Source organism: Gouania willdenowi, chromosome 18 (genome assembly GCF_900634775.1).
Source record: "Gouania willdenowi chromosome 18, fGouWil2.1, whole genome shotgun sequence".
NCBI classification, from domain to species: domain Eukaryota; kingdom Metazoa; phylum Chordata; class Actinopteri; order Blenniiformes; family Gobiesocidae; genus Gouania; species Gouania willdenowi.
In genome coordinates this window covers 10,327,124-10,342,577 of record NC_041061.1, presented here as the reverse complement: position 1 = coordinate 10,342,577, position 15,454 = coordinate 10,327,124, and the positions used below count along the sequence as shown (strand labels likewise).

Sequence of the window (15,454 nt, the reverse complement as noted above, 5' to 3'; positions counted from 1 at the left end):
CGATACGGCCAAAGTTCACTCAAGAGCTTTGTGACAGAATTGTCGAATAGCACGCGAATTGGGGAAAATTACATTACAAGAAAATGACATAAGGTAAATTGGAGTCACTTGTTAAACTGCTGGAGCAAAGTGGTTACAGTATGTTAACCTAGATAATTCACATTCTTTGGGAAAACACACTGTCATTGCTCCCAGATTGCTTATGGCAAAAAACTACAACTGTTATATTTATTATTATATTCATACCTGCTTTGTTTATTGCCATTAATTAGGGGTGTAACGACTCATCTTAACAACGATACGATTTGAATCACGATTCGTTGTTGCCAATTCGATTCAAGGACGATATTGGTTCGTTTAGAACAATTTCATCCAAAACGATTTGAAATTGATTCAGTAACTTTTCTTGTAAGGTAATCATCTATAAATTAATTATGGACATAAACAAGTAAACAACATTTTATGGCAAATGTATTCACATTATATTTGAATAAAGTCACTGAAACACTTCAGTTTAAATTAACAGGATGTTAACCTTTTCTGCTCTCATTTTCAATGCTCAATACATTTTTATTAGAAAATAAACATCAGGTAATACAATATTAATATAAAAAAAAAAAAAAAATGAAGTGCAACCGAGATCTGTTGAGGTTAAAGTTAATCATCCCCTTTTCAAAACAAAACCATCTCTTCTCGTCTTCCATTAGTTTTTTATGCTTATGTAAATAGGGCTCTTGTTTTGAAGTTAACTGGAAGTTTTGTCAGTAGCACAATGGCGGGTCTCTGAAAATTTCCAAAATGTCGGCATGAAATGTGTATACGTGAGTTTTATGGATCAAATGATCACATGTTGATATTCTACTTGGTCACTTTCTCACTTAAAATGTTTTCGGAACTTCCAAAAGATGGAGAATCAACAGAGATATTTGGCCTCAGTGTGCTTCAGGTTTTTGTCGTTGTAGGTTCCAATTGCATCTTGGGAAACTTGGAAGTATATTTCAGTGGGAATGCTCATCATCCTAATCATACTTATGTATAGTATGTAGTAGTCAGTATATTCTCATTGAGTTTGTAGTGTATAGTACGGAGTGTGGCATTTCAAACACATCCAGTGGCTTTCTGCAGAGCTAATGCTAACGAACTAACGCTACATGCGCTGCTGCTCCTGCAAAGAACGCTACCAGAAGGGCCTGGTGGTTGAAGGTGGACATAGCAAGTGGCTCCTTTAGAATATCACCGTCTGTCTTAAAAAGCAAAGTGTTTCCACACGGCTTCTCCTCCATGCTAGGTTTTGTTGTCAGTTGGTGCGTGGCAATGACACCACAGACAGTAATGTCGTACAAATAAAATGCATTAAAATATCTGAGCTGGTGCATCTTGTCACTTTTTGCACTAATCCTGGCTACTTTATGACGGATGACACCGTAGTGTACGTGCATGCCAAGACAAAACATCTGGCTGCTGCCAAACTCAGCGCAGCCATGGATCAGACAACCAACCTGCTGTATCGTTCCTGCCTTCAACTTAATGTAAATACAACTTTAGGAATGTTTTTCACAAAAAGAAAATGTGACATTGTTTCGAATGTAACTATTTCTGGTCAAAACATTAGTATTGTGCCGCAATGTAAGTATCTGGGTGTCATTATTGATTCTCCTCTTTGTTTCAAAGCACACATCGAGAAAATGTCCAATAGGGTCAAATTTAGCCTAGCCAATTTTAAATATATGAGAAATGCACTAACTTTTAATGCTGCCAAACTGTTTATGGATGCCATGATTATGTCACATTTAACATACCGTATAACAAGCTGGGGACAAACTAACAGCTCGTCATTAAAACCATTAGTAACTGTCTACAAGAAAACCCTCAAAGTGTTGGACCAGAAGCCCAACAGTTCACATCATTGTACTATAATAAATAACTGTAAAGTTCTGAGCTGGGAAGATGTAATCAAATACAAAAACATCTGCCTGGTTTTCAACTCATTCATAACTAGGGATGTAACGATTAATCGTAAGGCAGTTAAAAACCGATTCATAGGTATCACGGTTGATATCGATTTTCTGAAAATTTAATCGCAGTACTTTTTTTAAACAGCTATCCAGAAGTGTAGGCGGCGGGCGGAATCTGCTACTACTTTCTTTCTGGCCACCTTATACTCTTAAACATGTTCATGAATGATTCCTTACCCCTTTAGCACCCAAAGAATATTTGTAATATTACGTGAATATCTGTAAAAGTCACGTTTTTCTATTAGCTCTGTCTGCTAACATAGCATCTCTTCTTCACTGCACAGATTAGCTGCATGCCAACCGACCACTGGGTTACCAGCGCCCTCTGCAGGTCCAAACAAATATCTGACGTAAATACAATGCAGACTGTTTTTTTTTTTTTAAAGTCCAATTGTTAAGGCACAAAATACATTTTCAGTTGCACTTTTAAAAAGAAAAAGAACTATTTGCAGTTTTGCATTGTTTACTATTGAACCAGAATTTAAATTAATAGCCTTCTTCATTTGTATTCCTTTATTTATTTCATTCGAGATTTATTTTTAGTTAAATTACATTGTTTTGAATAGTTTATCAAGGGATTCTTTTGGCAATGAAAAATAAAAGGAAAATAGTACAGTATTTTCTACACATTTGTCTACAGTCCCATTTTGTAAAATAAATTGTAAGAGAATCGTATCGTGAACCCAGTATAGTGAATCGAATCGTATCGGGAGTTGAGTGAATCGTTACATCCCTACTGTTTATGGATGACATGATTATGTCACATCTAACATACTGTATGACAAGCTGGGGACAAACTAACAGCTCAACATTAAAACGATGAGCAACTGTCTACAAGAAAACCCTCAAAGTGTTGGACCAGAAGCCCAACAGTTCACATCATTGTACTATAATATAACTGTAAAGTTCTGAGCTGGGAAGATGTAATCAAATACAAAAACATCTGCCTGGTTTTCAACTCATTCATAACTCAACTTAACATCAGCAGTCAGTCCACTAGAAGCACCACACAAGGTGACCTTCTCATTCCGTTTAGGAAAAGCACATTTGGTTAACTATCTTTTTCTGTTAGAGCAATATAAAACTACACTATTAAAGATATACAGAGATACTCCACCTTCACAACACGCCTTAAAAACGTGGTTTTCTGGCAACTATAACTGCACACATTAATCTCCGTCAAATGTGATATGTATGTTCGATGGGACGTGGTCATTGCTGCTGCCGCTCCATCTCTGCTGCCTTCCTCCGTGTTATGTCTTGTATGTAAAATGTGTCCTCTGTGATTGTTCTCATGTCTCCTCTGTGCTGTCTTTGTTGCTTTCACTGCTTTGATATTTTTGTTCAAACTGTGCTTGCTCCAATTGTGTGTGACATGTATTTGACTGTATACCTCACAAATGTTATTGTATTTAAGTTTTTTAATTATGCACTTTAGGTTGCCGATTCACAACTGGCCGGGGACTACAGCTGGAAATTAGCCGTCAAGGCTAAAGCTGTTCCTTTTATTGTAAAAGGGGATTGTCAACAAAATAATAAACTAAGCTAAACTAAATTATATTTGTAACACAGTATAACAAACATATTAAAAAACCTAATTCTCGCGAAAAATAATTATTTGATGTCGCCAGAAAATGGGGCCATGATCCAAAAAAGGTTGGAAACCACAGTGTTACACCCATAATATTCATACCCATTTGGTTTATTATCCATTTATTAGCTTTTCTTAGAAACAGTTTAAGATAGGATAACAAAATTTGGTGTGTGGCTGCAGGGTATCAATACCTTGCTGGAGTTCGAAAATGAGAAGTGCGAAATTATTTCTTCCGGAGTTATTTCCCTTGTGCAGTTTTTTTTACTCTGTTCGAGTTATCTTGAAAGGGGACAGCTTTTCTTAGAAATCAATTAAGATAGGATAACCAAATTTGGTGAGTGGCTTCAGGCTTTCAATACCTGGATGGAGTTCGAAAATGAGAAGTGCGCAATTATTCCTTCCGGATTTAATTCACTTGTGCCATTTTTTTTACTCTGTTCAAGTTATCTTCAAAGGGGACAGCTTTTCTGAGAAAAACGTTTAAGATAGGCTAACCAAATTGGGTGGGTGGCTTCAGGGTATCAATACCTGGATGGAGTGCGAAAATGAGAAGCATGTGCTTCTGATGTGATAATATTTTCTTATGTAAACATCTAAGTTAGATTTAGGACATTTAGGAAAAGGTTGTAATGAGAACCAATCTGGCGGGGGATGTTGATGATGGATATGTCTTCTTGTTTCCATTAACATGCCAAATATTCATAAATAATGAAATTAAGTAATTTTTTGGGAAAACTTGTGTTCACTTACTATTAAATGATATTGGCTTCAGTCACTGGTATTATGGGAATTATGGTGCAGCATTTTATGCAAAGCTATACATTTTTAATCATCAATCAGATTCTTATTCTGGTGTTTTTTTAGGGTTGAAAACAAAACTAGATAAAGAAGCTCAAGGGTCATTTAGCAGCATTTCTCTGCTTAACTGACTCGCTTTTGTTTCTGAAAAGAACGAAAAGGAGCGAAAGAGGAAGAAGAGAAGGAAGGATACCAGGGAGAAAATAAAAGGGAGCTGACAGGACAATATCTGAAAGGAAAGATAGGTTCGTCTGCACTGTGGAAATAAACAGATTGGAAAATTGGAGGGAGACACACGCAGTGTGAGAGAGAAAGGGGCGAGTGAACGCAGGATTCACTCTTTGTTCCTTGCATGTGGGTGTGTAGGGAACAGACACACACATACATCAGGGCTGCCATAACTCATCATCGTCTCACAAAAAAAAGAGCGAGGAGCGGAGAGAAAAGGGAGGGGGGATGGGGTGTGTGTGGGGGCATCTTGCTCTTATCAGCCCCAACAGAAACAAAACAGTTAAGTCTGTCAGGTCACATCCCATTGAACCAAACAGGCCGAGATGCTGATTTAGATCAGATGCGTTTTCTATCTTGTAACACACCCAAACAGGTTCCCTTTGATATTATGTAGTATGTTAAGGTCTTCAGACAACTGTTTCTGAGGAAATCCACTTTAATCTCCTGACATTATTTAATGACAACTGCCAGTCTTTGTCAGAGGCATCTGCTGATAGCTATAATGTTTCCTTTGAAGTTTCTTTGTCTTCCGCGTAGTAGTTCCAGCAAGAATTCATTTTGTCTTCTTTTTGAGTAGTATGGTAAGGTTTCTTTTATTCTGACAACTGCTAGTCTTCGTCAGAGGCATCTGCTGATCGCTTTTATCTTTCCTTGACTTCCGCATAGTAATTCCAGCAAGATTCTTTTTGTCTTCTTTTTGAATAGTATGTTAAGGTTTCATTTACTCAGAAAACTTTCATAGCAAATCCACTTTGGCAGTTATCAGTCAAAAATGTCAGAAGATCAGTCATTGTCAGAGGCATCTGCTGATCGCTTTGATGTTTACCTGTCTTCTGCATAGTAATTCCAGCAAAATTAATTGTGTCTTCTTTTTGAGTAGTATGTTAAGGTTTCATTTATTCTGACAACTGCCAGTCTTTGTCAGAGGCATCTGCTGATCGCTTTGATGTCTCCTTTGACGTTTTCTTGACTTCCTCGTAGTAATTCCAGCAAGATTCTTTTTGTCTTCTTTTTGAATAGTATGTTAAGATTTCATTTATTCAGACAACTGTTCCATAGGAACACAACTGACAGTTGCCAGGAAACATCAATGCGATCAGCAGACACCTCTGACGAAGACTGGCAGTTGTCGGTCGAAACATGCCAAGAGATCAAAGTGGATTTCCTGAAAAAATGTTGTGTGAATAAATGAAACCTTAACATACTATTCAAAAAGAAAACAAAAAGAATCTTGCTGGAATAGGGATGTAACGATTAATCGTAAGGCAGTTAAAAATCGATTCATAGGTATCACGGTTGATATCAATTTTCTGACAATTGAATCGCTATCCGGAAGTGTTGGCGGCGGGCGGAGTCTGCTAATACTTTCTTTCTGGCCACCTTCTACTCTTAAATATGTTAATAAATGATTCATTACCCCTTTAGCACCGAAAGAATATCTGTAATATTACTTGAATATCTGTAAAAGTCACGTTTTTCTATTAGCTCTGTCTGCTAGCATAGCTTCTCTTCTTCCCTGCAAGATATCTGCATGCCAACCGACCACTGGGTTACCAGCGCCCTCTGCTGGTCCAAACAAATATGATGTAAATCAGTGCAATGACGGTTTTTTTTTTTTTTTTAAAGTCCAATTGTTAAGGCACAAAATACATTTTCAGTTGCACTTTTAAAAGAAAAAGAACTATTATGCAGTTTTGCATTGTTTATTATAGAACCAGAATTTAAATTAATAGGCTTCATTTTCATTGTATTATTCCTTTATTTATTTAATTCAAGATTTATTTTTAGTTAAATTGCATTGTTTTGAATAGTTTATCAAGGAATTCTTTTGACAATGAAAAATAAAAGGAAAATAATACAGTATTTTCTAGTTTTTTTCCCAAAAAAAATATTTGTCTACAGTCCCATTTTGTAAATGAAAAAATCGTGAGAGAATCGTATCGTGAACCCAGTATCGTGAATCGAATCGTATCGGGAGTTGAGTGAATCGTTACATCCCTATGCTGGAATTACTATGCAGGTTCCCTTTAAATTTCATAACTGCTTCCATTTTTTCGTAGCTGCTTGTGGCACCGGACAATTTAACGTAAAGTAATGTATCGCTAATGGAAGACGATGAAAGCACCGCTAATGCAGCAGCTGCCAATTATGTATTCAATTGGCATACTATTAGAGCGCTTTGGTTTGGTTTCTGACATTTTGCTGAAGTAGCTGTGGGCAGATACATGCACAGTCACATCCCAAAGCCTCACTAAAGGTAGGACGGAGGCTAGAGACGTCAGACTAAATTTGCCACGTTCCTCCTGCGTGTATATGAACGCACATATGTGCATGTGCCAGGCAGCGACTTTGGTCACGTAGGGTCTACTCTGTTGGGCATGTTCTGTTTTTAACCAGCCATCCACACCCTTCAGAAAAAAGGGGGAGGAAGAGGCTTGGCCTGTCTCATTAAATTACAGGAAGACAGTGGAAAAAGAGAGAAGTGGGGGATGCATAAAATAAAGAAAGAAAAAAAGTGGGACACAACAAGAAGCCGTGGGCATTGGGTCTGTGACACTGACTGTTCTGTCAGATTGCTGCCAGCGTAACACTGGATAAACAATATTTAAGAGAATGTCATTATAATCGCAAATAATGTTGTTATTCATATGAATTTCCACAGCTTGGATGTCATTAATTCATTTTCATACATTTATTTCCTTTGTATTTGCTCAAAAGCCTATATTTGATACATGATAAATTGCCCGCACATCAATCACTAGTAACTATACTACATTTATCGTTCTAAATTGATGTTATTTTTCATCTTTACAGCCTATTTTATGGTGGAGCTGAATGGGATCTGTAATCATCAGATGTAGCTGTAAGCATCAACCTTTTTGAAAGACTGTGAAGGTCAAGGCCGAGGTAATTTAGTGGATCGATATCACCTATTTCCAAGAGTGGTTTGGAGCAGTGCACCAGGAGACGATTAGCCGAGCAGAAAGGGGAATTTACCACACCTTACTTACTGAAATGTGTAGATTATATACCAAATAGCATCAGATGTGTAAGACATGCCCCAATAATTATCCCATAAACAAATAGCAAATCACATAAAAGCCAGTACAGCATAGAAGGACATTTAGCCACTACAAGCTAATTCATCTACATAGCACATTGCATTAAGGACATTAAAATACTTTTAATGTAAATTCTTGCTACATTAATGTGTATTTTTAGAACTAGAGTTGAGCTAGCAAAAAAAAGATGTGGTAGCTAATTACCTAGCAGACTATGCAACATAGCAACAAATATGGTTGCAGCTCGCTGACAAAGGCTTTATGACGTAAAAATACTGAACAGAAAGATTTTTGGCTCATGTTTGGCTTCATAAATTGCTACCAAAAAAAGAGCTACATTTATGAACTGGACTTTTCTTTTGAATAATCATAATATCATAAATATTTAAAGGGAGACGGGAAACCTTCAGTATTCGGGCTATGTCGGATTGATCCAAAATGGACGCCATCTTTGTCGAGACTAAGAAGCTTCTGTCCATGTAAATAATAGTAAATCTTAATAAATAATTAATAAGACTTGAAGTGGGGTAGCATATGAAAGAAAAGTTCCTTGCAGTTTTATTCAAGTCACTATTGGGCAATATTTATTCAACAGCACCAAAATCAAGACAATAAATAATGTTTGTGTGATTTGTGGCTGTCCAATGCACTTTTTCAAGTCGGAAGTCAGAAAGCAAAAGGTTTTGATTGACGTGCGTCTAGGCTGGAAATTCAGAAATTGTCTTGATTATGTGCGGAGCTCCTGAAGCAATTAAGACACGCCCAGTCAATACTATAAAATCTCCAAAGAATAATCTATGCTACGCTAACTACCTACACAATACAAACTATAACTTTTGAAAAATGTCAAAAACCACCATTCTCAGCCAATAGCAAAATGTGGTTGTCTTAGCCAGGTTTCAACTCTAAGATGGCAGCAACTCTCACATTTTTACAACAAAATACGCCCAATAAAATGTGAAGAGTTAGACAAGAATCAATCAATGACACTATTTCATACCCAAATACATTTGTTTCAGCAGAAAAAAGTGATGAAAAAAGATAAAGACTACTCTGAATTTTTTATTTTTTTTTTAAAGTGAGCTAAGGCACAACCTTTTCAAAAATGTATTTTTTTGCTACCTGCAGCCACCTAATGACTTGGAGGAATGTTTGAATAATTCTGCTTATGGATGTTGTTGAAGCATTCGTATTCTGATGGAAAAGTTGCAGTAATAGTGGTAAAACTTACATGTTTTTGGTCAGACCACGTCATATTGAACAGCAGCACAGGGGTTTGAAATCACTGTGAAAGTAACTTTTAGAAAGAAGATAATCAGGTGTAAAGGCCCAAACATACTCGGGCGGAACGGACGTGGAACGGACTCCGTGGAGGTCTGCATGGACGTCGGCAACGCCAGTGAGAGCAAAGCTAAAATTTTACGACCTCTGTCGACCTGGTGTCACACAAAACACGGTATTTTTTTACATCGACCTGCATTAAATACATCATCGACCTGCATTTCACCTGCCTGGTAAAACAGAGCGCGACAGATGGAGACAAAGTTTGAGAAGAGACTGGTAGATGAGCTATGAAAGCCCCTACACCTTTAAAACACTTCCCAGAAAGAGTCCAAGGACTACAGAGAAGGGCAAAGAATTGTGGGAAATGTAGGATTTCACTGGAAGCCACTACGCGGGTGCGCTACGTGTGAGCTAGACTATAAAAGTTCTGATGAGTGCGGACATTCCACGTGGAGTCCTCTCTGCGTATGTTGTGCCCGGGTATGTTTGGACCGTAAGAATTGAATAGTTTTCATAGGAATCGACTCGTTGTGATATCTAGATCAGTGGTTCCCAACCAGGGGTACGTGTACTCCTAGGGGTACTTGAACACATTGTAGGGGGTACTTGGAAACATTGATTAATCTTATTTCCAACATGCTGAGTCATTTTTAAGCCTATTTCAGACACTGTAAATGCTCATTCAACATCTTTTCCATCCGTTGACAATAAACTGCATTAATGAAATAAACAATATTGTGGCCTTAATATCCTACTAAATTGTTTCTAACATGTTATGCACATTACTAAAACACTGAGGTAAATATATTCTCTGCTATACAATAAATGTAATGCACAAAATTGATATTTAGTGTGAGTTAAACGTACAGGTTGACATTTTCAAGCCATTAACAACTTGTAAATAAAACAAGAAAGGTTACTAAATTGGAGTGATGAGATATGAGCATCTCTAAAACGACTACATACATTTGTAAAAGGTATTAAAAAATTTTTAAAAATGATGACTTGTTAATGGTCATGGATCACCAATTGGTCCAAGTCTGGCCCAGGCACTTAATACTGGTTTTTATCAAGAGCACACACTATTACAGTTATAAGATAATTGGCCTTTAGTTGTGTAAGAATGAGGCTTTGAATCCGTTATTTAAACGAACGCCGTGCGATTAGACTTCTGCTCTAATTGACACATCTGTATACGCTCTCTATAGAACTTGCTGCTTAAAGATTTCTATGTGCTTTACAGATTGCTTTGACATTTCCTTTGCTTTTTGTTCCCAGACACAGAGGCGGAGAGGAATGCACTAAAAGAGCACGTCTACCCCAAACTTAGAGATTTCTGCAGGGAAAACTATGGGCTTGAGTTCCAGGTAATTGCCTACATCCTTTCTTTCTCCCCCACCTTGATCTGGTCTTTTTGATTTCCCATGTCTTATCCATCCAACGCTTTGGAGGCTGTCGACTTCTATCGCTGGAGTTTGACTCCAAGGTGCATGTAAATCTACATCACGGCTGGAATGGTGCTGTGAGGGGTCCTTGGAGCTGCTTTTTTTTTTTTTTTAGAGATCCCTGTCCCTTTAAGCAGACAGAAGGCCAGGAGAGATAAGGCTTCAATCAGTGGAGGCTGGCACCAATCAAAGCGTGGATAAGGCAGTATGGTGTCGGGGCTTTCCTTTTGTTGTCAGCAGAGTGCTGCATTTTTCCCCCCATGGTGTCCACTGATCGCCATCATTTGCAATGCAAATGAGAAGTGCGCGTACACGGGGAAGATTGCTATCAGGACCGTGTTTGTTTAACAAATCCAGGAGAGCCCTCAAGTCAGGAGGGAGATTTCTGACACAGATTGTTCCTGAAAAGGATTTGTACAGATTTGTTTCCGATGAAAGGGACTGGTGAACCTTGAATTGTTTCATCAAACTGCAATCACCAAGGTGTTGGCAGCTATTTGTTATTTCACACTGAGGATATTTGGATCAAAAACAACTCTGAACACGGTGTTAAGTTTGTGCGCACGAAGAGGTGTCAACCGTTGTTGGCTACTTTTGGGATCGAATCTCGCATTTGCATCTTTTAAAATTCTGATAGTCTGCTTAAAGCAAATTTATACCATTAACTTCAACTCATTATGCATATTTTGTTTTGATCTGCATCCAAGTACTTAATAACCTTTGATTTGTCACTTAAGCTTTATCTTTATGCTGGGCTGTTAAGACAGATGAAATCATTTGCTTGATGAAAATCAGGACATTTAAGCGCTAGGGTCAACATATTAAACGCATCCATTCCTTGAGCAGTGAGTGCCTCAGATTGTCCATGATCATGGAAAACAGACGAAAATTACAGAATTCACTTCAATTCATATAAATGGCAATATTGTTAGTATTTTATATTTAGTTATTATTTTTATTGTTTGTTGTGTTTTTTACAAAATCAAGCAGAAATGGCAATGTGACATGGACTATTAACTTCACATGCATGTTTTGGGACAACATCATGTATTTACACATAATTTTCCACCATTAACAGGCAGCTAATACCCCTTTTTGTCCAATTTGAAAAGCACAAACTGATCTTAATTTGAACCGCTAACTTTTTGTCAACCCTGTTTTCCCTACATTATTGATGGAATGTGTGCCTGGGAAGGGGAAGGAGTCCATTTGTTTTTTGTTGATTTAATTTTTATGTTTTTGCCGGTATATAGCGGTACTCTGACAATAAGCTTTTTCAACAATGGCAATCCGTCACGTAGAGCCGTATGTCCTTGTTCCAGAATCGGACCCTGAATTTGAGGTGCATGAAGTGGCAAATGCTCACCTTTGTGGGTGTGTCTGTTTACATGTCAATCACGGCAGAGAGCTTCCTGGAGGCGTGGCTTCTCCAGCTCAGTGCCGTGTCAAATTCGTCATCAAAGTGGGAACGCGTCATCAAATTGGAGCGAGGTGTTTGGGCTCACCCTGCAGTGGGAAAGGACCAAATCACCCTCTAACTAACAATTGAGGGAATCAATGAAAAACACACTTTGGGCATGTGTATGAAGCCCTAATATTAAGTGTTTACATGATAGAGGAATTATTAAATTCGGAATAAAAATCGGAATAAACCAGCCACCTAATTCGGATTTAAGATTATTCCGTAATTAAATCAGCATTAGGAGTTGAGTGTTTACAAGGTGAGTTTGAAGAGGAATTAACTTTTATTCTGCTTCAAAGAGGAATTAAAGCTTCCATGTAAACATGGCCGTTGACACTTTAAACCCTTTTTACCACTTTTTCTGTCTGGTTTTGGCCACTCTAATTTGCAACTTTTAGCCAATTTCTGTGGTTTTTAAAATCCCATTTCAGCATTTTTACAATAATTTTTCATCACTTTTAACTAATTTTGGGATTACAGGATTAAGGATTTACATCTTTAAGATGACTATATACTATAGCGCAAATAATAATAAACTTCCCGGATAACAGTGGATATTATTCAGATAAATAAATAGTACTAGGTATATTCGGCGCGATTTCATTAAGTATATTAGCCATTTGGGAATGGAAAATCAGAGGCTCTATGTAACACTTGGCCATGTAGAACGTACATCTGGAACGTAGATGTCCAAAGGAAAGCATGGTGTTTTTCATTGAGCCAGAGATGATGTAGATGTGTAAGATATCAGTAAAAAGACAGAGGCAGTGACGTTTTGGCTGGGCTAGCCGCGGCCACGTGTCTGTCTGATGATTCAGCTCGCTGTGATGAAGCATGAGCAGAAATGATTATGCAGAAGGCTTGGAGTTAATGCTGTGACTCACTTACACTTGCCTTGCCATCCTCCTCCTCCTCTTCCTCGTCTACTAAAGCCGCCTTACTCCTTCTCCACTCCCACAGGCACATGTGACTCCTGGCACCTTGCTTGGAAGCAGTTTACTGTCGAACGTTTGCGTGTGAAATCACACACATCTCTACATGCAACGTCTTGTGGATAGTTTTATTTTTAGCTCCATTCATATTTTGTGCTGTAAGTAATTTATGTATGACTCACACACGCCCGCTGGCACGTGCTAATACGCATATGCAAAGCAAAAATTAAAAAAAAACTCAAACTCTCTCGTCCTTTTCCACTTGATTATGTTATCTATTCACAACAATCCTATTAGAATATAGAGAATGATCGCTGGGGATTTAAAAATGAGGAATCGGGCACTCAAATCTTGCCCACAGGCTAGAGGTCGTATTCACTGTCACCTCTTCTTGGTTCACTCACTTTAAAATAACAGTCCAATAATCTGTAGATGTTTGTTTCGAGGAAATCATATTATCTGGAACATAAAAGCACATGTTGGGCGATATTAATTGGACTCCTACACTCGAACTCACTTTTAGCTCTTAAATCGACGTATTTTCTGGAGTGTAAGTCGCACTAATAGCGATCTCTGAAAAAACATGTCAGGAGATCAAAGTCAATTTCCTGAAAAAAAAAATATCTGGATAAATGAAACCTTACCATATTATTCAAAAAGACGTGAAAATGAATTTGTTGGAATGATTACACGGAAGTCAAGAAAACATCAAAGCGATCAGGAGAGGCCTCTGAAGAAGAGTGGCAGTCGAAACATGTCCGGAGTTCAAAGTAAATTTCCTAGAAAAAGAAGTTGTCTGAATAAATGAAACCTTATCATATATAAGTCACACCATTATATAGGTCGTGTTCCAAGAAATTGACTATTTTCTTGAAAAACTCTGACTAATAAGTTGCATGTGCAGATGCAAGTTTTGTCAGTTGCACAATGGCGGGACTCCGGAAATCTCCGAAATGTCGGCATGAAACTGAGTTTTACAGATCAAATTACTACATGTTGATATTCTACTTGGTCACTTTCTTGCTTAAAATGTTTTCAGAACTTTCAAAGGAGGCGAATCAACGATAGAGATATTTAGCCTCAGTGTTTCAGGTTTTTGTTGTAGGTTCAAAATGTATCTTGGGAAAGTTGGAAGTATACTTCAGTGTGAACGCTCACCATCCTAATCATTATATTATATAGTAGACACTATAACTCATTGAGTTTGTAGTGTATAGTATGGAGTGTGACATTTCCAACATAGCCTAAAATCCAACATTGTATCAACAGTCTTGCCTTTAGAGATAGTTTACAAATTCAATATTGACCATTTGACCTCCAAAGAGCAGATTTTCATTGGATTTAAGTTCAGATTTAGATGCAAATTATCTAAAAAGCGTGTGACTAGTTAGTGAGATGTGTTTAAATGTAAAAGTATACGACCAGGTCGATTAATGAAGACCTTGTGGAACGCATACGTGACAGTGCGTACTACACTATAGTCAATGGACGTGCCGACTACAAAAAACCTGCACAAAAGCAGTCGCAAAGATAAATTCTTTGCACTGCACTGTTATTGCAGGAATTCAAAAGCAGGAGTATCGACTCGTTCCACAATGGTTGGGGGATTATTTCATAAATCCGCTCCTTGTCCTCTTTTTATTGCAGCTTTGTCGCTTTCTCATCTCCTCCAGAATCCCACTTTCTATTCTTCTAAACCAACTTACCCTCCTTGGAATCATAAATCACGGCACAATACAGTCCCTGGCTCCCCACGGGCATCGGTACAACTGAATCTTAAGGCCTGAGCAGCTCGGCTTAAAATGGCCTGGTCTTTCAGAGGTTGCTGTTCTAATAAAAGTGTGGTTGTTGCCTGTCACTCAGGCAGTTTTTTAAATTTAAAAACAAAAGAGAAAAGTGTGTGAGGGGCAGAACAGATGTTGACAAAACTTTTTTAATCTTGGCAGCATTTTGGAAGTTTACCTTCGGCAAGCACGAGTTTGAAAACATCAAACTTACTGTAGAAGCTAAAACTTTCTTTTTTTTTTTGCCATCTGATGTGAAACTTCAAATATTTGAGTTTTTCAAAGCGTAAAAACAGCAGGCGTCTGTATTTCACTCACCTCCTCCATCTGCTTACCTGGCTTCTGTATTTCAAGTTTCGTATCTCATCTACGTCTCACTCTTTTTCTCCTGCGTTTCCATTCACTATCCAGCTCTGATGCTGTTCTCTTTATTCATTCTCCACATGAACACAACAACATGCCGACTGTCTTCAGCAGAACGATGCAGCCAATCAACACCGATAAACACAAATAAAGGGAAAAAAAGCAGAGAGAATACCAGGAGTTGTATAGCTCCTAGGGGAAAAATAACTGATACGAAGCTTGTTTTATTCATATTTTAATTGGTTTCTCTCTAAATACTTCGGAAAGTATCAATTTCGGGAAAATGAGGCACGAAAATTAAACCCCAAGGAGAAAATTATAATATGGGGGGGAAAAAAGTATGAAATATGTAAACAGAGCAAACCTCAAATTATGTTTTTCTTTTGGATTTCTGAGCATCAAACCGATGTTAAAAATGGGATTGTAGGTGAATACTTGTGCTTCAGATTTCTGTAAATCAATTCATTTTTATTTCCTTTTAGTC

At 37.8% G+C, this 15,454-nt stretch overlaps 1 protein-coding gene across 4 annotated transcripts in view; it reads left to right on the top strand.

Annotated features, from left to right (window-relative positions):
- nwd2 (NACHT and WD repeat domain containing 2) overlaps window positions 1-15,454 on the top strand; it is a 68,601-nt gene that overhangs the window by 12,413 nt on the left and 40,734 nt on the right. For all 4 annotated transcript variants that reach the window (XM_028474660.1, XM_028474658.1, XM_028474661.1 and 1 more), the window contains exon 3: window positions 10,263-10,351. In XM_028474660.1, coding sequence (XP_028330461.1) covers window positions 10,263-10,351 — 89 coding nt within the window. The remainder of the gene's footprint in view (window positions 1-10,262; window positions 10,352-15,454) is intronic.